The sequence below is a fragment of the Carcharhinus amblyrhynchos genome, chromosome 16, assembly GCF_965287045.1.
Source record: "Carcharhinus amblyrhynchos chromosome 16, sCarAmb.v2.hapA, whole genome shotgun sequence".
Lineage (NCBI taxonomy): Eukaryota > Metazoa > Chordata > Chondrichthyes > Carcharhiniformes > Carcharhinidae > Carcharhinus > Carcharhinus amblyrhynchos.
The window spans coordinates 44,288,550-44,312,224 of NC_137339.1; the positions used below are offsets into that span (position 1 = coordinate 44,288,550).

A 23,675-nucleotide genomic window follows, 5' to 3' on the forward strand; every position below is an offset into this window, starting at 1 on the left:
ACATCGAACCACGCAGTTAATGATACGAATGTGACAGATTTTAAACACTGTTTAATTTCCCAGAAGAGAAAATAGCGAGGCAAGGACCCTCAAAAAACTGATTGAAATTAAAACAAGAACATCCCATTCTGAATGATAAAATATTGAGAGAGAAGAGGAAATCACTGTAATTTTAACTGCTGAGCTCTTCAAAGTTTGCCCCTGTTCATTATATCAGGAAGAGTCTACCATGGTGAAAATACTTGTTGCTTTAAAATATCAAACGTGGGAATAAGAAAGTTCAGAAAGGGTTGCTGAAGATTCAGAGAAATATTAAAAATAGAGGTTAAAATGTAAGGGTTAAGGCTGGAAAATCCACAAGCGCTGTCCAAACATGGATGATTGGCAGGAAATCTGGTTCGCCAGTATAGTGATACCTTTCAGTGAATACATCACTATAAATAAGGGTTAAAACAGACCTATGAGAAAAAGAGCGTGAAAACAGGAAAGAGTGGAAATTATTTTAAAGGGTTTAATTCCTGGATCATTATGGCAAAGAGAAGGGTGTTGTGCGAGTGCATCAGCTACATACAATAAAAGCCTCGAGTCATGTCTACCTTGAAGAGCTGAGGTAAAATTGTTGATTTTGTTGTGTGTAGGATCAAAAGGCTTTCCACTGAGCTTATACAGCTGGCAGAATGTGATCCTGTGCTGATTGTCTCACCATGGCTCAAAATCCAAGACATCTCCTGGTCATCCTAAAGTTCAGTTATAAACTGATGGAAAAATAATCAGTCTTCATGTGGATTAATACTCACACAGTTGAAGAATCCAGCAGTTAAATTTGATGTGATTTTCTCTCATTGCTCAATATTTTATCATTCAGAAGGAGATATTTTGTTTTTAAAAACAAACCAATTTTTGAGGGCTGTTGTCTTGCTGGTTCCTCCCCTGGGAAATGAAACAGTATCATGGTTGCTAACTGCATGGTTTAATGTGAGCATCGAAAAATGCAGATTGGAGTAACCAACAAACAATGCTGGACCAAACCTGATATTACAGTGACTATCATTTTTTTTAAATAAGGAGAAACTCAAATGCAACACATAGGGGCTGGATTCTCTGACCTCACCCGCAGCTGGGATTCAGCAGTCCCTCTGCAGTGAATGGAGATTTGGCTGAGTGCCAAATTCTCCATTCTCGCTGACAGTGGCGGCATAGTGTGAACAGCCTGAGAATTACTGCAAATAATGCCCAGAAAGTCCAAATGATGTAAGGAAGTTCTGAAAATTCACTTGCGCCTGCTATGGGGAGATCAGACCCCTATCTTTTCCAAACTTGGGAATATCCCATGTCTTAATTCTCATTGGTGGAAGGGGAATGCACAGAAACAAAGCTAGAATGAGAAATGAATAGTGTGGAAGAGACCATATCTACTAGGAAATGTCTGGTGCCAGAATGACATATTTCTAAATGATCGCTAAGTACAAAAGCCTAGCAATCCTTTAACTTCTGTGGCAGTTTAATTAGAATTCTCTTTCTGGAGGCCAAATCAGACATTGTCATCTGGTGAATAAATAACTTGTAGTCACCAGCAACAGGTTAATGTGACTTACTTTTCCCAAGCTCAATCATTTATCAGGTGCTGTGTTAACATCAGTGCTGTACTTGCATTCCTACAAAGCATATCCGGCTACTTTGCATATACATCCAAAAGCCTGTTTCTCTCAAGACAGCAGTGAAATGGGTGTGCTCCAAAACTTAAAATTGATGTAGAGTAACTCCTGAAAATACACAGAATTGAGGCAACAAATGTGCATTTGCAGTCCATCCAATGACTAATGAAAAAACAATTTTGCTCTTTTCTGCAACTGCCAATTTTCATGCCAATTTTGTGAACCACAAGTAAAGCTCGCATGAACAAAGGCTGGGGTGGCTACCACTTAAATATTCAGTCATTCTCTCCGGGTATGTTCGACATGATTCTTTGACTTAATTGGAATAGATTGCGAGGAAGAATTAAAGAATATTTCATAAATGCAACAACTCACAAGCCTTAAAATAAATTACCAACAACTTCCCACAGATGGTTGTTATTACTAGGAAGCTCAACTCTCCTTGGGGACTCCAGGATGGCTGCATCACATTCTTTGAAGTACAAACAATGAAGATGGACTCGAATAATGACTTTAGTAAAAACATTTTAAAATTTTTAAATAAACAAAGGATCATTTTAAATTCTCACAGTAACCCGCTCTGGGGCCAGATATGTTGAATAATATTTCTCATATCTAAGAGAAATCTTGTGGGAAATTTTCCCATCTGCCAGCCACGGGAATTGTAGCAGACATCTGTTGACCTCGAGCGAGATTTTCTGGTTTTGGGGCGAAGGCGACTGAAAAATCCCAGTCTTGTTTTTGTATTTGTTTGTGGGATTGTAAGCATCCTGCAGCAAGCATTTATTGCGCATCTCTAACTGTTCTTAAGGAGATGGTGGTGAGCTCAGGGACCACTTTGGCAAATGTGTGGATCCCTCCGGCTTTATAAAACATTGGGCCATCATTCCCTGTGACACTTAGGTGCCTTGCAAAGCAGAAATCTGAGTGGGTAAAAAAAAAGTTGGCTTTGATCTGAGTACACAATTCTCCTCACTCCCAGTTCTTTCTTCCTGTGTTGTGCCAAGGTGCTAAAGATAACCTTTGAATAAGCTCTTTTTCTTAATGGTGCAAGTCAATTCTGGTTCTTCAATCAAAATTCATCAGTTTCCCTAACTCAGTCCTGCACCTGATTGTTACCCAGTGACATCAGCCAAAGCCTTGTAGTACAATGAAAACTGCATTAGGCTTGGCCGTGAAACTCCAAGTGCCAAAGTGACTGCTATTCATGAATGCAAGGTAAAGGCCAGCCACAGAGGAAGAAGGAATGAAACTGACAAAAAAGTAACACTGATTATCATGAAATCTAGCTATGCAACATGACAGAGCATTATTTCCTCTGACAGCACAGTGATCTAAAGTTGAATTCTTCATGTGCTGCATCTTGGCTTTATCATATCTTCACACAGGAGGATATATTTTGTTGCACTTCCTATTCTCGCATATAGTGATTCTTCCCGCTCAAAAAAGACAGTAGGACTAGGGGGAACAGCCTCAAGATAAAGGGGGGGCGGTTTAGAACGGAGTTGAGGAGGAACTTCTTCACTCAAAGGGTGGTGAATCTCTGGAATTCTCTGCCCGTTGAAGTGGTGGAGGCTGCCTCGCTAAATATTTTTAAGACGCGGGTTGATGGGTTTTTGATAAGCGAGGGGATTAAGGGTTATGGGGAGAGGGCGGGAAAGTGGAACTGAGCCACGACAGATCAGCCATGATCTTATTGAATGGCGGGGCAGGCTCGAAGGGCTAGATGGCCTACTCCTGCTCCTATTTCTTATGTTCTTATGTTCAATTTTACAATTCTTCTTGACTACTGAATATCTTGGCACTGGGAATCTTTCCTCTGGATCCTGCGAACAATGACACAAATGTTTTATTTAACCCTACTTGTGGTTCAAAAAGAAGAGTTCATAAGATCAGTGGAAATACTGACACAATGAAATCTTCCTGCCTTTGTTTGCATTGCTGCTATGCGTAAAAAGCACTCGAAGCAGTCCTATTGGAACTTACTTTACCTACTCTCTGGTGATAGATTTAGCTTCAGAGATTTTGCCAACGCTGTCCTTAACTGAGAGGAATATTTGTTTCAAGTCCAACCCTGAATTGCATTTGATTTCACCTGCCTTGTTCAGTTACGGGCAGTATTTAATCAAAGTCGTAGGGATTTTGCCCAATGGCTGGAGAGATGGCGAGAGTCCCGTGTTGTCTCCATTTGGGAAGGCCCACCAAACTGAGTGCCAATTAGGCACTTAACTGGGCAGCCTCAGGCCTGTCCCGGGATCAAAGCCAGAAATCTCACTCCTCCAGGAGCTGCAGGCCAGTCAGAAGTTAACAGCTATCATTGCAGGTAAGCACCGGCACAGGATTCCTAAGGTGCCCAGGCCACATGTGAGTGATGGTGCTGGGAGGGTGGTGCTGGGGTGGTACTATTATTTGTGGGGTGAAGGGGTTCGGTAGCAAAGACAAGGCTGTAAATCTCAGTGGACTTCTCTTTTCCAATGCTGAGTGCCTCAAACAGGCACTGTGTTGGGTTCACCACTGTCCCTCCATCCCTGCCTCCCACTCCCCTCATCCCCACCAAACTCCCACCCACCCAGCCCCCACCCCATTCCCCCAGAAGTCTGCAAGCCTGACAGGGTTTGTTTTTTGAGTTTCCCGCGTGGGGAGTACCCCTCCTGCCAATAGGTGAATTCCAATGGCAGCGAGGTAAGGTCCTTAAGTGGACATTAATAGTCATCAAAAGGCAGCAGGTCGGAAGGTTCTCCATGAGTGTTGTGGTCTGGAATTAACTGGGACAATGATGGGAAGTTGGCATCAAACTTGTCTGAGGAAAGTGCATCAAATTCACCCAGGGGTGCTCTTCTGCTAGTCTCTTGGATCAGAGGTACCAAATATCAGGCAGACAAGGTGATTTTAATGGTGTGGTTTGATGCAATGTGACAGGTGGGATTCAGGGAGATGAAAATCAACACAACCTTTGCAGCATGAGGCCTATGGAATATTTGGTTCCCAAGCTCCATCTGCTGACTTACCATCAGACCCCTGTTCAAAGCAGGAAGGGAAAATTGGCTTGTTGGGCCAAAGCAGAATTTCAGCCAACTGGACTCCTTTGACAGGGTCCCTGAAAGAGTGATCCCTGCATTAAAGTGCATGATTTGAATAGCTGAGGAGGGAAGCACAATGCATCCCAAAGTTTACAGAATACTGTAGGTGCTGGAAATCCCAAATACAGAAAGGCCCAATGTTTCTTAGTGAGATCACATGGTGTACTCACGCTCCTCCTGGCCTACAAGAAACTTTCACTTATTCAGAATTAGACATCGTCCACAATTAGCTGTTGACATCTCTCTCTGTTGACTGCAATTCTTTGCATGAGTCATTCCTCCCTCTGTCCAGTTTCTGATCCATCCAGTCCTTCTCTACCTGGCCTGTTCCTTGCTGATGTTTCACTTTACATTATCACCAACACTAGACTCTCATCTCACCTTTTTCAGTGGTTTTACTCTCTCAATTTCTGCTTCTTCACTTCAACTAGAAATGCTGGAACTCAAATTTGTCTGCAGGTAGATACACTCTGTTGCTTTGTCCAGCTGACCTGAATGACTCTTTACCAGAATTCTATGTCAAGAACCGTAATCTTCTTCTGGTCAGCCTTTTGGAGGCTCCAACTCCCACACCCAGATACCGGGGATTTTACAAGTTGATGTTTCATGTACAGCCTGATGTTCCCACATGGGGAGAGCCCTGCCCGCTAATGGGTAAATACCAATGGGATAGCAAGATATTAATTGTCCAGTTAAGGGCCTCACTATGCAGCAGGATAGGAAGGTGATCCATAGTGTAGCAGCCTGGAGTTAATTGGAACAACGTTGGGATGTTGGCACCAAACTTGTCTCAGGAGAGTGCATTAAATTCACGCCGGGTGCTCTCCTGCCAGTGGCAGGATTCAGAAGTACCAATTATCAGATAGATGCCCTCCATACTTCATTCAGCTTACAAGTTGTAGAATAGGAAATTGCTCGCCTTGTCCTCATTTCAGTCTTGCTATCCCCGTTTGTGGTAATTTTCAATCGCAACATTGAAATACATTCACAGTGATTGAGAGCTGACTCGTCATACATTTGTCACCATGACTGGTCATTGAGTTTGCCTTGTTATTGTTGATGCTCAACCCAAACTTCAGACTTGACCTTCTCAACCATTCATCCATCATGGATAGTTCTTGCTTGTCTTCAGTCATTAGGGTAATTTCGTTAACATATCTGATGTTCCACATGTTGTGATCATCAATATTGCCTCTAAGATTTTCTGGGAGATGTTACAAGGACATGCTTTTTTGTGTAAAGTAGTGATACAATTTCTAATTTTTTCCCCTTGGATTTAAAAGAAACACAACCTATTAAGACAATGGGGGCTGCCAACCAACTTCAACGTACAAACTTGCCTTCCACCCAGGAAAATGAAAAGGAACAGGTACTCAAACTCCCAGGGGAATGTGAAAAACCATCTGCTGTTGGTTTTTATACTATCCTGAATATTTTCTGAGATAAGACATCAAAATTCAATTGCCCGTTCTAAAAACAATGGCATCATCAAATTCCATTAGGATATACAGCCAGCAGTGCTTTTATTCTTCACTAAACCAGGAGGTTCAGAGATCAAAAACCCAAGTGCTCTATTGAAAGACTGAAAAGAATCTGTGTCTGTGTTCTCTCTTTCCCTCTCAAAAGTATTGAACCCAGATTTGCAAAGTAACTATCCTAAGAAGAGCAATGTACTGCAAACCAAAACCTTTTGGGAGTAAAATGTGGAAGTCTGTTCCACACGATTACACCGTGGAAGACAACTGAACAAAATGGCTGCATTGGAATCGCCATCTTGAGATCAGTGAACTAGAAAATATGTTTAAGCCTACCCTCTTATTCCACCATCTGCACTGGTATGTGTGGCCAGAGAATGTATGTGATATATGTGGTTGCCATTTATCTAGCTATTTTTAAATTCAGGAAATAGTTTCAATTAACTCGCCTCGCTCTTTGTTTAAATTCAGACAAACTGGCTGACTAATTTCTTATAATCTAAAAATGCACTTGGTGGGACTCTGGCAATATTACCAAAGCATACTGTCTCTAAATTCACAAAACAAGAAGCCTGTTATAGTCAGACCTGGAGTGGTAGAATAGGGGAGATATAATTACTCCTCCGCAAATGGATCTCTCATGACCCTTTCTCTCACAGATAGTGATGGAAGAAGACATCCTTAGCTAACTGCTTTTCCAAAACACTGCTTTGCCCCCAAATACATGCAGTACAACTTAAATCTATTTGTAAAGTTCCTGAATGAGCCAGGCTCCAAATCCACTCAGGGTTTTCCATAGCCCTGCATTGTGTGACAGAGTTACAAGTCTTTACGTATTCTACAAAAAGTATCCACAGTTACTTGCCATTTTCCTTTCTGACATACTTCTCAAGAAAACTTCAAAGGTGTGCACTTGCCTTTACTGGCTCCTCTTCCTGACTCAGGAAAAAAGTCAGGAGAGATTCTCCACATAATACTCAGGTCTGTATTACAGCCGGGCCCCAATGTTCTGATTAAAATACTCTACATATAAAGGACCTTGCTGCTTGTGGTGTACAGCACCTTCTCAAAAGAGCTCATGTCCTCTTTTGTTATGATCAATGCGGCCTTTGCCCCATGTCTGTGTGAGTTTCTCCAGGTACTCGTTAGGTAGTTTGGTAATGCTAAATTTCCCTTTTGTGTCCCAAGATGTGTAGGTTGGGTAGATTAGCCATTGTAAAAGGTTATGGGGATAGGGCAGAGGGAGGATGTCGGTAGGATGTTCTTTTGGGGAGTTGGTGTAGACTCAATGGACCAGATGGCCTCTTTCTGCACTGTAGGGGTTCTTTGGTTCTATGGTTCAACTGAGCATCATATCCAACCTGTGCTAATGATACTTAACCTGAGAACTTTCTCTCCACAAAATGTAGGAAAGAATGTTCAGTTGCCTAAAGGAAGAGAAAACCTCTTTGCCCGAGGACAGTAATGTATAAATCACCAAAATTACTCACAGAAAAGGGATGAAAACTAAATCCAGTCTATGCTTAGCTCCAGTTATCTAACAATTCAAATTTACATAATGCACCAAATTTCCACTTTGCTGTTATTTAGGTTGCTTAATTAAAATAATTTGCTATCTTTACTCCAAGAAATGGCTTTCAATTATCTAGAGCTGACTTGAAATGACATTAGCAGTATATTATTTATACAATATACTGCACACTGAAAGGCCCACTGCCCCTGTTAATTGGCAAAGTAAATGACCAAATCTTTATTATGTGATTGCGTGACAAATGGTGATTCCCATCTAAACTGCAAGTGCTCCATGAAAACATAAATACATAAGCAGTCAAACCATTCAATTAATGAAATATCTATACTCTGTTAAACTGCAGATTCCTTTTCCATTACTCCGAAATACCAATAATGTCTGAAAGAAAGTGAGCTTCGGGCTATAATTTAAATGCATTGTTCAGGCCACACCAGTGGGACATTAAATTAGAAATCACATCAATACCAGCCAATTGGGACCATTTAACTCATAAGACTAAATTGTTGAAACCAGGAGAAGCTATCAGTTCTACCTCCCCGTCTCATTTTACTTCATAGCTCCCATCCATATTTTTATCGACAGTTTTTTTCAAGAGCACTATTTGCTAACTAATATTTTTATGCTGACATAACTTCTCACTGAAATCAATTCAATTATATTTTAAAAAGCAAGGAACAACGCCACTACTGTTCTTCACCTCATGAGCATTAGTTGCCACAAAAAACTGAAATAGATTTACATCTGTGCTGGTCAAAATAAGGCTCATTCAATATTCAGGCATTTACTTACACCCAGTTGCTGCAAGTGAACTAGTTCGGATTATGCTCCTCCAGTGAGACCTCATTGCTTACAAGCTGGTAGATGCTAATAGAATAATTCATAGAAACATAGAAGATAGGAGCAGGAGGAGGCTACTTGGCCCTTCGAGTCTGCTCTCCCATTCATTACAATCACGGCTGATCGTTCCACTCAATAGCCTAATCCTGCTTTCTCCCCATAATCTCTGATCCCATTTACCTGAAAGGCTATATCTAGCCGCCTCTTGACTACATTCAATGTTTTGGTATGAACTCATAAGGAATTCATGTAATTGAGGTTTGAACTTTTTAACAAAGGTATTGGAGTTTCAGATGTTGAAATGTGGGATACTGGAGTAGGTTATAGAGATCTGTGAATACATCTTCAGTTCTCAGTAGCTCGGAACCTCAATTCTTTTTTCAACTTTAGCCATAGCATTCTGTTTAGATGTTCATGTTAGTGCCATGCATATCTTTAGAAATTCCCATTTCCCAGTCTGCTTCATACCTGTACAGGCCACTGCCGCAAAGACCCAACATTGGCCATAACGAACAGGTTGACAGTTCCATCTGTTCCAACGACGGAGGATAGTGATGCTTCCATTCCACGATGTTGGAGCTACTCCATATGCATAATCACCGCTCCAGTTTCCTCGCAGTATCCCCCTATCATCATTGCAATTCACCTGTTAAAAAGAAAGAAACAGATTAAAGAAACAGAACTGCGGAAAAATTAGATGCAACTTTAGAGATTTTATCTTTCTTCGTTCTTTCATGGGAGGTGGGCATTGCTGACAAGGCCAGCATCTGCTGCCCTTACCTATTTGTCCCTGAACTGAGCGGCTTGTTAGGGCATTTCAGAGGGCAGTTAAGGGTCAGTCACATTGCTGTGGAGTCAGACGTAGGCCAGACTATAAGAGTGGCAGATTTCCTTCCTAAAAAGGCATTCATGAACTAGATGGATTTTTACAAAGTTGTTGATAGTTTTGAGGTCACTATTACTGAGACTAGCTCAGTATTTATTCATTGAATTTAAATCCCACCAGCAGCTATGGTGGGATTTGAACATAAATCCCCAGAGCGTTGGCTGAGCACCTGCTTACTAGTTCAGTGGCAATGCCATTAAGCCATCATCACCCCATAGAGCAACATGTGGGAGCTAGCTATATGAGGTAGCCAAAAAGCTTGATATAAAATAGTATTTCAATGATGTACTACAGCTCTGGTTAATTGCAACAGAATTAAGCAAAATAGAATTGTTTTTTGTTTTTCCGATGAAGAGTCATCAACCTGAAATGTCAATTCTTGTTTCTCTCAACATATGCTGCCTGTCCTATTGAATATTTCCGCTGTTTTCCGTAATATTTTCAGACTAAGGTGGTCATTATCTCTTGAGAATAACCATTTATGTTTGGACGGGGGGATCACAGGATGGGATTCACTAGAAAGATATGGAGAACGGGGGTTGAAATGTCAGCAGGTATCAGGGGGCCACACTTGCTGGGGCATTAGGTAGCTTTGAATGGGAAATCTCAGCAAGCCATGAGGCTGCAAGCAAACACGTTTGCTTGTCAATCCCTCCATATCGTGAGTCCACATTCGCCATGGGTAGAATGCCAGTAGTGACAGCATAACGGCCATAAGTGGACATTAATTGCCTACTTCAGACTCTTATTTACTGTCAGAGGGCCTTGGACTCAAATCGGGCGGAGGTCGGGGGACAGGGAGGTAACCGCTCCCCCCTCCCGCTCCCCCTCCTCCAAAGTAATCTCTGGACGCATTAAATTCTGTCCCCCCCGCCTCAACTTTACACATGTATATTTTTCCCTTTCCAATATGAGCCTGATCATTTCACATAACAATTAATAACTTATTAATTTTTTTGAAGTGTTACAGAATCACAGAAACCCTACAGTGCAGAAAGAGGCCATTTGGCCCATCGAGTCTGCATCGACCACAATCCCACCCAGGCCCTTCCCCCATATCCCTACACATTTACCCGCTAACCTATGCATCTCAGGATGCTAAGGGGCAATTTTAGCATGGCCAATTAGCCTAACACATTTTTGGACTGTGGGAGGAAACCCGAGCACCCGGAGGAAACCCACACAGACACACGGAGAACGTACAAACTCCACACAGACAGCAACCCAAGCCAGGAATTGAACCCAGGTCTCTGGAGCTGTGAAACAGCAGTGCTAACCACTGTGCTACCATGCCACCCAGTTACGTCCAATTCATTTTAATAAACCTTTGCATTGCAGCAAGCCATTAGTAGCTATTGCTTCAGCAGAACTCATTCAATATGACTCTTGATTGAGCCTTTCTAAAGCTATGTCATTTGAGAAGATGTGACAACTCTTTACTATTAAATTCTTCAGTCTCTTGAGGCTCCTTCAAAACCAATTATGTTTGTTGTAATTAGTTTTCAATAAATAGAAGAAATAAAACACTTGGGGCTGCCTTGCTTGTGAATCTGATCCAATTTAACATTACCCACTCTATTCTTTAAGGAAATAAACATTTCTAAATTTCTTCCAAACTTTGTTTCCAGATATTGCCAGAGAAAAATCAATGGCTTCATCCTAACATAATGCATTTTCAATTATTCTTCAAGGTATTTGGAAGCAAGTGATTTTTGACATGAATCCCTATGAAATATCATTAGTTAGAAACTTTATGAAGTCTGTTTTTGTGGTGTTGTGGAGATTTGCTCCCATGGTCCATTAAGCACCAGCAAGTAATTTAATGAAAGGAAAATCTGACACGATCTATAAAAGGCATGGATTGCTCCTTGCCAGATTTTACTCTGTTACATCCAAGCAGTGCTTAATACCAAGCAATAAGAATGTGAATGTGATCCCGTGCCTTTTATCTTATTTTCTTTCAGTCCTTATCACTTTCCTCTAAACCTTAGACTGAGTATTCAACAAAGTCGTTGAGATGGGTTATGTTAGCATAGTTTTGTTTTAATATTCACATTTTTCAGGAGCATTCAACCATTTTATGACTTGGACCAAACAATGTATCAGAACTGGAAAAACACAGTTTGCCACTGGATAACAATTGGTGTTGTAAAGGTAAGAGTTAAATTTTGCTGCCATTCCCTCCGGCGGGATATTCTGGTCCCACCAACAACAGCCTCCTGATGCGGGTTCCCTGGCAGTGGGGGGTGCCAACAGCTGGAAAACCTGTTGACCAGACTGGAGGATCCTCCTGTTGCCAGATGATGGGCCACCTCCAACACACCATGGTGTGTGTGTGTGGGAGTGTGTGTGTGTGTGTGTGTGTGTGTGTGGTGGTGGGGGGGTGGTGGTCCTGGGTGGTGGGGGTGGAGCGGGGTCCCACTCACCTGCTGGCTGCTACAAAACAGTGGCTGACAGCAAGCAGCCCTAAATATGGCAGGGATAAATCCAAAGACTTCCATCATAAAACTACCCGTGTGGGATGACGGAACCAAATTTGGCTTCAATTTATATGCATCGACTGGCATTCTCCAGTGTTGCATTCCCTGCTACCGCTGCCAGTGAGAACAGAGAATTTAGTGCTCTGCCAAGTCACCTTTCACTGCTGTGGGACCGGAGAGTCCCAGCCATGGGCGAGGTTGGAGAATTGTGCCCATTATCTCATTTGTTGCCAATTTTTTATTACCAAGCCAATGGCACAGTGGCGCAATGGTTAGCACTGCTTCCTCATAGTGCCAGGGACCCAGATTCAATTCCAGCAACGGTTCACTGTCTGTGCGGATTTTGCACATTCTCCCCATGTCTGTGTGGGTTTCCTCCAGGTGCTCCAGTTTCCTCCCACAGCCCAAAGGTATGCAGGTTAGGTTGACTGGCCATGCTAAATTGACCCTTGTGTCAGGGAGTTAGCAGGGTAAATATGGGGGGTTACGGGAATAGAGCCTGGGTGGGATTGGAGTTGGTGCAGACTTGATGGGCTTGAATAAGGAAAAACAATAAATCATGTAATAAGGAAAATAAATTAAATATAAGAATATTACAAAGTGTTGTTTTGCTACACGTGGATTTGTATTGGCAGGAGGCAAAGCAGAATTCTGCTGCAATAACTCATCTAATCAAAATGCTAATTACATGTACATCTTAGCAGTTGTTACTGACAATCAATCAACGGGCTTCACAAGTTTGTTTTGCTTCATTCTAAAATAAAACAGACAAACGTGGTTTCAATTGCAAGTGGCAGCCACGACCCCAACAGAATAAGAGAAGAGTTAGTAATCAGTTTTAGATACTTGTGAAGGATACTAGATCACACTGGGCAGCACAGTGGCACTGTGCTTAGTGCTGCTGCCTCTCAGCTCCATGGACCCGGGTTCAATTCTGACCTTGGGAGACTGCCTGTGTGTAGTTGACATGTTTTCTCTGTGTCTGAGTGGATTTCCTCTGGCTACATTTCCCGTGGCAGGCAGGATGGGAAAATTCCACCCTTAAGGCCCAATTTTACCATCAAGTTTTTGGGCATGAAAACTTGGTAAAGTCAGGCATGAGACGAGTAGCACTATCCCTGCCTGCCCCCGTGCTGGTTCCCCCTTTACCAAGGCCTGAAAATGGCCGCGATCGGGACTATGCCCGAAATGGGCGCAATGGTCATTTAAATGCATTTGCATGCATTTAAATTGACTTAATGGGCTGCACGTCCAACTTTATTGGGCACTTCCCCCTTTACCACTGCGTTCGCCCATCCAGAACTGGCTTGAAACTGATATGCTCCATAGAAGTCCGATTCAGGCGCTCCAGTTAGTGGGAAGGTAGGTGCCTAGCACCCGATGGCTCTCTGCTTGGGATTTTTGGGGTGGGGGTTGGTGCAATGCCACTTTTTCTGAGATCTGTGGAGGGAAAGGGGTGGTGCGCTGCCACTATGCCTGAGATCAGTGCAACAGAAGGGTGCCTGATGCCATTCTGCATGAGATTGGCTGGGGGGGGCGGAAGGGGGAATCAATCTGCTTGAAAGTGGTGGGGGGAAGGAGGGGCCTGTGATCAGTCTGGGTGGCGTGAGGGTGAAGGGATAATGTTGTGGGGGTGGGGCACGTCTGTGGGGGCCAAGTGGAGGCATTATCAGGCCCAGGAGGGATATGGCAGGGGAGCAACATTCTATCATTTTGAGGCTCCTCTTGGAGCTGCAGGGTTTTGAACACATTAAGCCTTGCCCACAGGTTTCTGAAGCACGATTCGGAATCGCTGATATTTTTGCAGGCAGAGTGCGTATGGGAGCACCTCAAAACAGGTCTAAAAGTCGGATCCGAAACACTTCCAGTTTCAAATCCGCACAGAACTTAGAATCAAAATGGTAAAATAGGGTCCTTAGTGTGCAAAAATGTGTAGGTTAGGTGGACTAGCCATGGAACATGTATGGGGTTACAGTGATAGGGAAAGGAATAAGGTGCCCTTTCAGAGAGTTGATGCAGATCCAATGGACCAAATGGCCTCTTTTGCACGGTAGAGATTCTATGATAAAAGGGATTTTTAATGCACTGCCACTTGCAGAGAGTTATTTCAAAATAGGCCATATGCATCAGCACGTGCAGATTCACTCACATTGGTTTTGTTGATTACCATTATGGTTAAGATAATCTGTAAGACTGAATTGTTTCTGCACTTTCTTTAATCATTTCAATATTTTCAGTTAACTCTGGTAGGCTGGCAATTTAAGTTATTTTCAGACTCCAGCTGTTCTGCTCAAGCCTGGTAGGAAGGAGTGCCGAGAACAACCTAAGTTGATGTTCTCTTGTTCTATTCCCTTGGGACGTGCACTTGCCTATCACATGCCAGCCGAATTTGGGAAGAGCATGAACTTAAGACTCTCTTTTCAAGGAACGGCATCAGCACACCCAACTCAGTTATCGTGAAGCTTTGAAGAAGGTTTCATCCTATTTGGATATCAATAATGAATACTTGTTTACTAAGTCACTTATAATACCATCAGCCCTTATACAGGGATAATGTGCAGCTGCTTCCAACTTTCAGCTGTAACACTCAGAATAAATCCACAGATTCAATCTTTTCACTGTTGTCTTTAACCTAAAATGTCATTATAGTAATGAAGTTTTGAATATCTTACCAAATTAGGATAACTAAAAGAAACAATCAAATCCATCCAATGGTCATTTATTACTATGATAACAATGGATAAATTTATAGAGAACAGCTAATTTCCTCCCTGCAGAGATAATTAAACTATTAATAGAAGCAGAAGGCATTCAGTTTCAGTTCCTACCATAGCTGTCACAATCCTGCCGATATAAACTGGATCATGCCTTTGAGAACAATCTTCGTCCTGATTTTCCAGGCAGTTTGAGCTGTTATCCAGCAGTTTCAAACAAATATCCACAATACCGCGTTCAAACTGAAAGCAAGAAGCAATAATAAAATGTTTAGCATCCATCTATTTTAAGCAGTGAAATTTGTGAATGCTTAATGTCAGTAACTGTTAGATAAACACCCAGTTTAAACTTTGATCCCACTGTGTGAAACCTTGGTTTATCATACTGAGGGAGCAGAAAGCACCTGATTTTGGGGCTTTTCTTTAATAAGCCTTTGTCCCAATTATCTTTATTTTTGTTGTAGCCCCAATCTTAACTGGCACCATCAGATTTGTCAATAGAAACATTGAAGTTGACCAGAATTCTCCAACATCGCCCGCGGCTGGGATTCCCCAGACTGCTGCGGTGAAAGGAGATTTGTCTGAGTGTCCAATTCTCCACTCTCACTGGCAGTGGCAGTGGGGCATGTGAGACTGGAGAATTACGGCCAACATAGCTGGAGAAAAGAGTAGGAACTGCAGAGAGATGCCAGTGGGTCTGACTGCTCAAGTGGTCTCCAGACTACATCCAACCCCATGTATTTACTGAGAATAGTAACATAGCTCACTTTAGTAGATGTTGTTTGACCAGCACTCCCCTTTTGTTTTGGGGGCTGTTGAGATCTGAATGCTTGATTCACCACTGATGCTGCAGTGTTCTTTAGAAGCAACCTAACTACAGTGTGATCCTTACATTGCAAAAGTGACAGCACTTCATTGATTCTGAAGTGCTTATGGGCATCCCTAGGCTGTGAGGGATGCTATATAAACTTCTTTCTTTTGTTAAAGTTTGAAAAGCATTGTGTGAAGGAAGTAATGGGAGAGTGAAGAAAATATAGAAACAGAGAAAATAGGAGCAGGATAGGCTATTCGGCCAATTGAGCCTGTTCCCCCATTTAATGCGACCATAGCTGATTCTCTATCTTAACAATGTGGAGATGCCAGCATTGGATTGGGGTAAACACAGTAAGAAGTCTCACAACACCAGGTTAAAGTCCAACAGGCTTATTTGATAGGAAACCCACAAGCTTTCAGAAATGCTGTTCCTTCGTCAAGTGTGTGGAGAGTTCTGATCAGAGAAGGGCATATAAAGCCACACACAGTTTACAGAATACGGATTAGAATGCGAGTCTTTACAGCTAACCTGCTATTCAAGTCTTAAAAGTGCAGACAATGTGAGTGGAGATAGCACTAAGCATAGGTTAAAGAGATGTGTATTGTCTCCAGACAGGGCAGCAAGTTCAGGCAAGTCATGGGGTTACAGATAGTGTGACATGAACACAAGATCCCAGTTGAGGCCGTCCTCATGTGTGCAGAACTTGGCTGTCAGTCTCTGCTCAGCAACTCTGCGCTATCGTGTGTCGTGTGTTGTGAAGGCCCTTCTTTATCTTAACGCCACACTCCCACTCTCTCCCCATAGTCCTTCACATCCTATGCATCAAGGAATTTCTTTCTTTAATACATTCAGTGACTTGGACTCCGGAAGCAGTGTTGTCTGTGTTCACAAGATGTGACAAAACTATTCCTTCCAAGGTCAATCAAGCCTACTTGATAATAACAGTGAAGCCTGCCTTCTCCTGGTCTGTATAGGAGACAGGCAGAGGCCACGCGCATGATCTGTTGTTAAGGGGAGCTGCAACTCTCGTGCAGCATGGGGTCAGCATGTGCCCAGCAATGTAAATGCTAGCTGAGGCCCACAATTTAGTCATACCCACATTCTGACATAGTATGAAATTATTCTATGGTGGCGTTGCTGTAGTATGGCATGGCAGAAAACTCTTGTTTTAAGCATTTCATGCTATTTTTCTTACGTTTTAGCAACATTGAGAGAGGGATATCAGGCACTGGGGCTGCTCTTTCACTTGCCAGCAGGCAGCAACAACTGATAATAGGTTGGATGCCTTTTAGCAACCTCTCAAAAGTTTTCCAAACTGTTGTTCCTCTCGGTATGGTCCTTGTTCACTGCTATCCCTTTAATTTCACTTGCACAAAACATTCTCCTTCAACAATGGTATGAGTCCCTAGACTCATTTGAGATACTTTCCCTCTAATTGTGAACCTTTATACAAATAAGCTTGGACGGGGGAAATCAAATGCGACTTGCACTTCACACTCTGGTACATCTTAAATCAATACAAAGCAAATTCCAACCAACTTTTACTTGAAGCTCAGAATTGGTCCCTTGATCTTTCTTGTACAATTTACACAAATCTCTATCCAAGGAAAACATATCAAAAAACAAAGAAAATTACAGCACAGGAACAGGCCCTTCAGCCCTCCAAGCCTGCACCGACCATGCTGCCCAACTTAACCAAAACCCGCTACCTACCTATTCTTATCCTATTCATGTACTTGTCAAAACGTCCCTTAAAAGTCACTTCCGTATCAGCTTCCACTACCTCCCCCAGCAATGGGTTCCAGGCACCCACCACACTCTGTGTAAAAAATAGTCTCATACATCTCCTTTAAACATTGCCCCTTGCATCTTAAACCTGTGCCACCTAGTAGCTGACTCTTCCATGCTGGGACAAAGCTTCTGACTATCCATTCTGTCCATGTCTCTCATAATCCTGTAGATTTCTATCAGGTCACCCCTCAACCTCCATAGTTCCAGTGAGAGCAAACCAAGTTTCTCCAACTCGGACTACTGGAGCATAAGTAGATTGGTGAGTGGAATGCTTACTCTGCCGTTCAACGAGATGCTCGCTGCTCAAAATCTCAATTCCATTTTCTTCTCTTTGCTCCATATCTCTTATCCAACCAAAATCTCAGATCTGAGCAATTTAGGTGCATCTTCTTTCAAATATGCTGCAGTTGAAATCAACAATACAGGACTTCACCAAGACTTTGTGAAGAGGTCCGGGCAAAACAAAGAATAATGGCTAGATGTACATGATTTATGAGGAATCACTAGTAAACATTAGCTCAGAATTACACAAAGTTTAGTTTAAAGTTTATTTATTAGTGTCACAAAGTAGGGTTTAGATTAACATTGCAGTGGAGTTACCATGAAAATCCCTTAGTTGCCACGTTCTGGCGTCTGTTCGGGTACACTGAGGGGGAAATTTAGCATGGCCAAAGCACCTAACTAGCAAGTCTTTCAGACTATGGAAGGAAACTGGAGCACCCATTGGAAACCCACACAGGTATGGGTAGAATGTGCAAATTCCGCACAGATAGTGACCTACGCCACGAATCAAACTTGGATCCCTGGCACTGTGAGACAGCAGTGTTAACCACTGTGTCACTCATGATCGCAGAATACAAGGAAACCATTCAACTATCCAATTAGTTCCACTCCTTTTTTCTTTTCCTATAGCTGAAATCTTCTACCCATCAAACGTATATTCAATTCCTCTTTGAAAGTTGATTTCACCATCCTTTGGGCAGCTCATTCCAAAACATAAAAGCTCGCTGCACGTGAACAAAACTCCTAGTCTGATATCTGAGTATATCTTAAACCTGTATCTTCTGGTTACTGCCACTTCCTTCACTGCAAACTGTTGTAGCTACTCTATCAAAACCGTTAATGATTTCGAACACCTCCAATAAATCTCCTCTTAACCTTCTCAGCAGCAGGTTGCTCTGAAAATACAGTGAGGTTAATAGAAGTCCACAAGAACAGCAAAACTGAAATGACTACATTTTGTATGTGTGCACATCCATTCCTTATGCTTATCGGTTACTTTTCTTTCACTAACAAAGAAAGTTTACATTTTTCAGTACCTGCCCAAAATTCCAAGCCATGTCTGAAATGTATGTCTTTGAACCCACGTAGATCATGCCCTGATCATTGAGTACATATTCCCTGCGTTGATTCTCAGCGTCTAAGAAGACGGTATCATCTGAAATTTTAAAAAAATGTCAGTGATTAGCCACCCTACAGTTATAGTAAATTGTGTCTGTAGACCACAATATGAAGCTGGCAGGAGGATGAGTCACTTTCTGAGTGCTATGTAGATGCCAGCATTGTATGGCAGCCAATTCAATTCAATATGTCTCAAATATCCATTATAAATAGTACATGTGAGGGGTACCCTGGGGAAACTGACCAAGAGGATCTGCATGTACAATATTACCAAGCAGTTGGCAAGGTATCAATAGCCTACCAACATTATAACAACTGCCAATATTGCTGATATTGTTAACTTAACAACCAGCACCTACTGATGTTAACCAAATATCTTCACACTCGGACGATACTGCTGAGTTCAGGTATTTGTGGTTTTTAAACACTGCTCTCTCTCTCTCTCGATGGTCTTGATTTGAGGCCAGCAGAGACAGGTAGAATGTAAATTGGGATGTTGGTTTGAAATCCAGTCCTAATCTCAGAACTGTTCATAATTCTGCTCAAATTAAGAACCTCTAATGAAAGAGACTTGAAAGATATTTGGCCTTGAGAGATGAAAGGGATCCCTGCCCTGAGCTTGCACTTGAATGCTACTGAGGCAGAGTAGGTGGAATCAGAATGACACTGCTGATTCTACATGTATTTTGTACCAGCCCAAGATAATTAACGAAGAAAGAAAAATATTCTATCCCCCATGAGCCCACTTTTAACCTCAATAAACATTACAAATGAACTCTGAAATGTGAGCAATTGAATGCAGATGACTAATGATTGATTAATAATACTATTGTTCAAAATTGTTGAACTAAGAATGTTTAACCGTGATACTCGTTCCCATTATAATTTGACACCTAAGAATTAACAGTCGATTTTAATTTGATCTTAGGATGTAAGTAAGGCCACATTTGCTGCACATATCTCCTGGGCTGTTTTATTATCATGCAGTTATGATTTCACAATGGAATCTGAAAGGGTTAATAATCACACAAGCTGCTATGAAAAAAAAAGTCCTCTTATAAGAGCCTTCACAGAAATGCACCAAGGCCATTAGCCTGAGCAAAACTCATTAAATCAGACATCTGGAATTAGGAAAAAGGGAGTAATCCACAGACACAGGAACAAGCTGGACTATGATAACCTGTAAAAACAATGACGTATTAACCCTTCACACTGATTGGATATGGTGGGGTGGGATTCTCCGGCTTCCCAGCTCTCTGGAACTCTGCTGTCAATGGGAATTTCCATTGTTGTCACCCCACACTAGTAGGAAACCCTTGGGCAGTGGTGTGCTGCCGGCAGGACCGGAGAATTCTGCCAGAATGAACAGCCAGAGAATTCCAGCCTAAAATGAAGCAAGCGTAAAGTGGTTGCGATTGGTATATGCTTATTACTTGCAATCGAATTTGAACTATGACCACTTGTGTATCTCGGAATACTGCACTCTGGTTAGCTACAGAATGTGAGCTGTGACTTTTCAGGGTCCGAGCGATATAGCCTGATTAAAACAGTTGTTTAAAAGAACTCTGTGACTTGGTCTGGTTACTTGAAGAGTAAAATTATGATCATGGAGAAGGCTGACATCAAAGCCTGCAACAGAATCCATTTAAAAGTATTATACCTGAGCACCATGGATTGAAGAGCAAGATGAATTTTCCGAGGTCAAGTGAAGCAGATTGACCTTGTGTTGTACACAGCAGTTTTAATGTATAGTGCCCGATCTTGGCATTGGCAGGTGAGCATATGGACAGTGAGAGTTCCTTCCCAATGCTTCTTACGAAGGCAGCATTCCATTTATTTTCAACTAGTGAACTTGACAGTGGAAACTGAACCCTAGTCCCAGATCTTTCTGAAGGTGCCAAACCTGAAAGGTAAAAGACAGAATTTTATTGAGTTCGATGAATTCCACTTTTAGCACAAATGATACTATTAGGAGCTTACTATAACTGCTCAAAAGGATTGTGATCTACACTTTCACCAGCTAATGATTGTCAGCTTTTATTAAAGATAACTTTTGCCTTGCAAATAAATTATTGTCCAGCAATTTCACTTAAATCTTGCTTCTATTTTCTCTTTCCAATAACAGCTATTTCCCCTCCCATCTCGCATTTCCTTTGGATTTTCTTCCCATGTGTTAATTGTTCCCCAGACAGAGGGTAGGCAGATTATTATCTCAGGCCTATTGCAACTGAGAGGTGAATACAAGTGAATTGCTGCAACATAATTCACTTACCAACTCCCTTCCCTCAATGTGAGAAAACATTTCACTTCTAATTGACATCTCTTGCAGTACCTTGGCAAAGCTCAGTGGTTTATTGAGTGAGAATTCATGACCATGCGTCTATTACATGATTACATACGCTGAGTCATAGATTCATGAAATCATAGAACTCCTATAGTACAGAAGGAGGCCATTCAGCCCGTCAAGTCTGCACTGACACCTTGACAGAGCATCTTATGCAGGCGCTATTCCCATGACCCCACATATTTACCCCACTAATCTACACATCTTGAAACACTAAGGGGTAATTTAATATGGCCAATTCACTTAACCTATACATCTTTGAACTGTGGGAGGAAACCAGAGCACCTGGACAAAACCCACACAGACACGGAGAGAATGTACAACCTCCACACAGACATTCACTCAACACCTGGCGCCGTGAGTGCTAACCACTGTGACACTATGCCACCCTAACCACTGTGCCAGCATGTCACATGAGTCACCCCAAATTTCTTTCCCCATTCTCATATTTTGTCTACTAGCAGCTACTGACCATCTTGCGATCTCAATTACCAGAGAAGATGGAAAGACTATTGCTGATGTCACCCTTTAAGACTATTCCTAATGTAGTACCAATCAGCTGATTTCACTCTCCCTTCTCTCTCTCACAACCTGATGGTGTTTCTTGGTCCAGCCAGGCACTTATAAAACATGTTGGCTGGAATTCCACGGCTGTTCATGCCGGCGGGATTCTCCGTTCCCGCTGGCAGCACATCCCTGCCCGTAGGTTTCCCGGCGGCGTGAGGTGATGTCACTGGGAATTCCTATTGACAGTGGCGGGACCAGAGTATCCTGCTGCTAGCAAACAATGTGCTATCCCCCGCCGGCAGGAAACATACAGCTGGCAGACCCGTTGACTTTGGCTCAGTGACCATGTCCTACCTTTGAGCTAGATGTTCCTGACTTCAGGCACTTCGGCATAAAATCTGCTGCACTTTCAGAGACATTGTGTGAAATTCTCCAACCTCATCTGTGGCTGGGATTCTCCAGCCCTGATGCAGTGGATGGAGATTTGACTGAGCGCCAAATTCTCCATTCTCGCTCAAAGTGCTCATGAGGAATGCAGACTGGAGAATTCCAGTAATTACCTCTCTGATTTAGAACTAAGGCTCTCTTTGCTCCCTCTCAGGTGGATGTAGTAGATCACAAGGTGGATAGGCATGAGCTGAACATCCACTGTGACAACATCAGCAGCAAAGAGGCCAAAGTGGCCGGAATTGAGCAATGATAAATTCAACTAAAATAAATTCTATATATTTCTGAATTCTGTGCTAAACAACCCACTTTGGGAAATGCTCCAAAGCAGTAAAAGATCTTGGGATTTAAATGATGGAAACCATCAACACATTTGCAATGCTTGACAGAGCCTGTAATACAACAACTATTTGCTTCATAAAGCACCTATAATGGCAAAATATCCCCAGGGGCTTCATAGGAGTGTTATCGACTGTTGTTTTTGCTCAGAAATAATCAGACATTTAGAATAAAATGTTTGGAAGCAAAACATCTTTTGGATGTTAAATAGAAATTCATATGCATCTTGCTTCTTTCACCAGGGAGCACACCGCCTACAGTTACAAGGTCATAGTTAGTGCTTTATTCAATTCAGTGACTAGGCCTTTCCCCACCAAAAACTGAGGTTGTGGTTCTAGCCACTAGGAGTAATCAGTGTGTTTACAAGGCAGACATACTGAAACCACGAAGGAAAAGGCATGATCTTACAAGCGGATTGTCCTTTGCTCAATGGCAAACATCCAGATTGACCTGGAGAATGTATGAACAGACCTGTGGAAGGACCTTAGCAAATGGGTCTTTAAAGGCTAACTTCTGGATCAGCAAATGGTAGACTCTTAAAATTTGTATCAGATTAGAATTCATAGAATCCCTACAGTGCAGAAGGAGGCCATTCAGCCCATTGAGTCTGCTCTGATGGAGCATCTTACTCAGTCCCACCCCCACCACCACCACCCCCCCCCCCAACCATAATGCCACATATTTTCCCCTTGCAGCCACAGAAACAACATGCAAATTACACACAGTCATCCGAGGCTGGAATCAAACCCAGGTCCCTGACACTGAGGCAGCAGTGCTAACCACTGTGCCCCCATACCATCCTGATTAATAATCATTTTCTGAATAAGGCAGCACCCCTAGCATCATGCACTTTTCATGTTAACCCTTTACTTTACATCTTCTTACAAGCCTTTCTCTTGATTATATACATCCTCCTTGCAGTACCATCCCTCAAATGAGACCTTAAACCCTAGAAGCATCCATGTTGGCAATGCCTAGTGGTTCTGGAGAATTTTCATCGCACTATTGAAATAAAGCAAGTAGCCTTCCCAGTGGCATGGCAAAATCTGCTGCCTAGTAACATCAGTAATAGTGGATGCATTGCAAAGATGTACACATTAGGTTGACTAGCCATGCTAAATTGTCCCTTAGTTTTAGGAGGACTAGGAGGGTAAATAGATGGGGTTATGGGGATAAGGGCCTGGGTGGGATTGTGATCTTTGCAGACTTGATGGATCAAATAGCCTCCTTTTCCTCTGTATGGATTCTATGGTTATTGTTTGTTATTGCTGTTTGTAGAAGTTTTTGTGTGCAAAATGGCAGCTGTTTTTGCTTAATAACAAACATTCTCAAAAGCACAAAGCAATTCATTGTGCGTGCAACAGTCATAGACAT

General features: G+C 42.3%; 1 protein-coding gene across 1 annotated transcript in view; it reads right to left on the reverse strand.

Annotated features, from left to right (window-relative positions):
- Positions 1-23,675, reverse strand: part of LOC145353982 (protein-glutamine gamma-glutamyltransferase 2-like) — a 56,304-nt gene that overhangs the window by 18,073 nt on the left and 14,556 nt on the right. Inside the window, exons 3-6 of the mRNA XM_080205038.1 lie at positions 20,325-20,567; positions 18,583-18,701; positions 14,773-14,901; positions 9,047-9,224 (exon numbers count right to left, since the gene is read on the reverse strand). Of these exons, the coding sequence (XP_080061164.1) occupies positions 9,047-9,224; positions 14,773-14,901; positions 18,583-18,701; positions 20,325-20,567 (669 nt within the window). The remainder of the gene's footprint in view (positions 1-9,046; positions 9,225-14,772; positions 14,902-18,582; positions 18,702-20,324; positions 20,568-23,675) is intronic.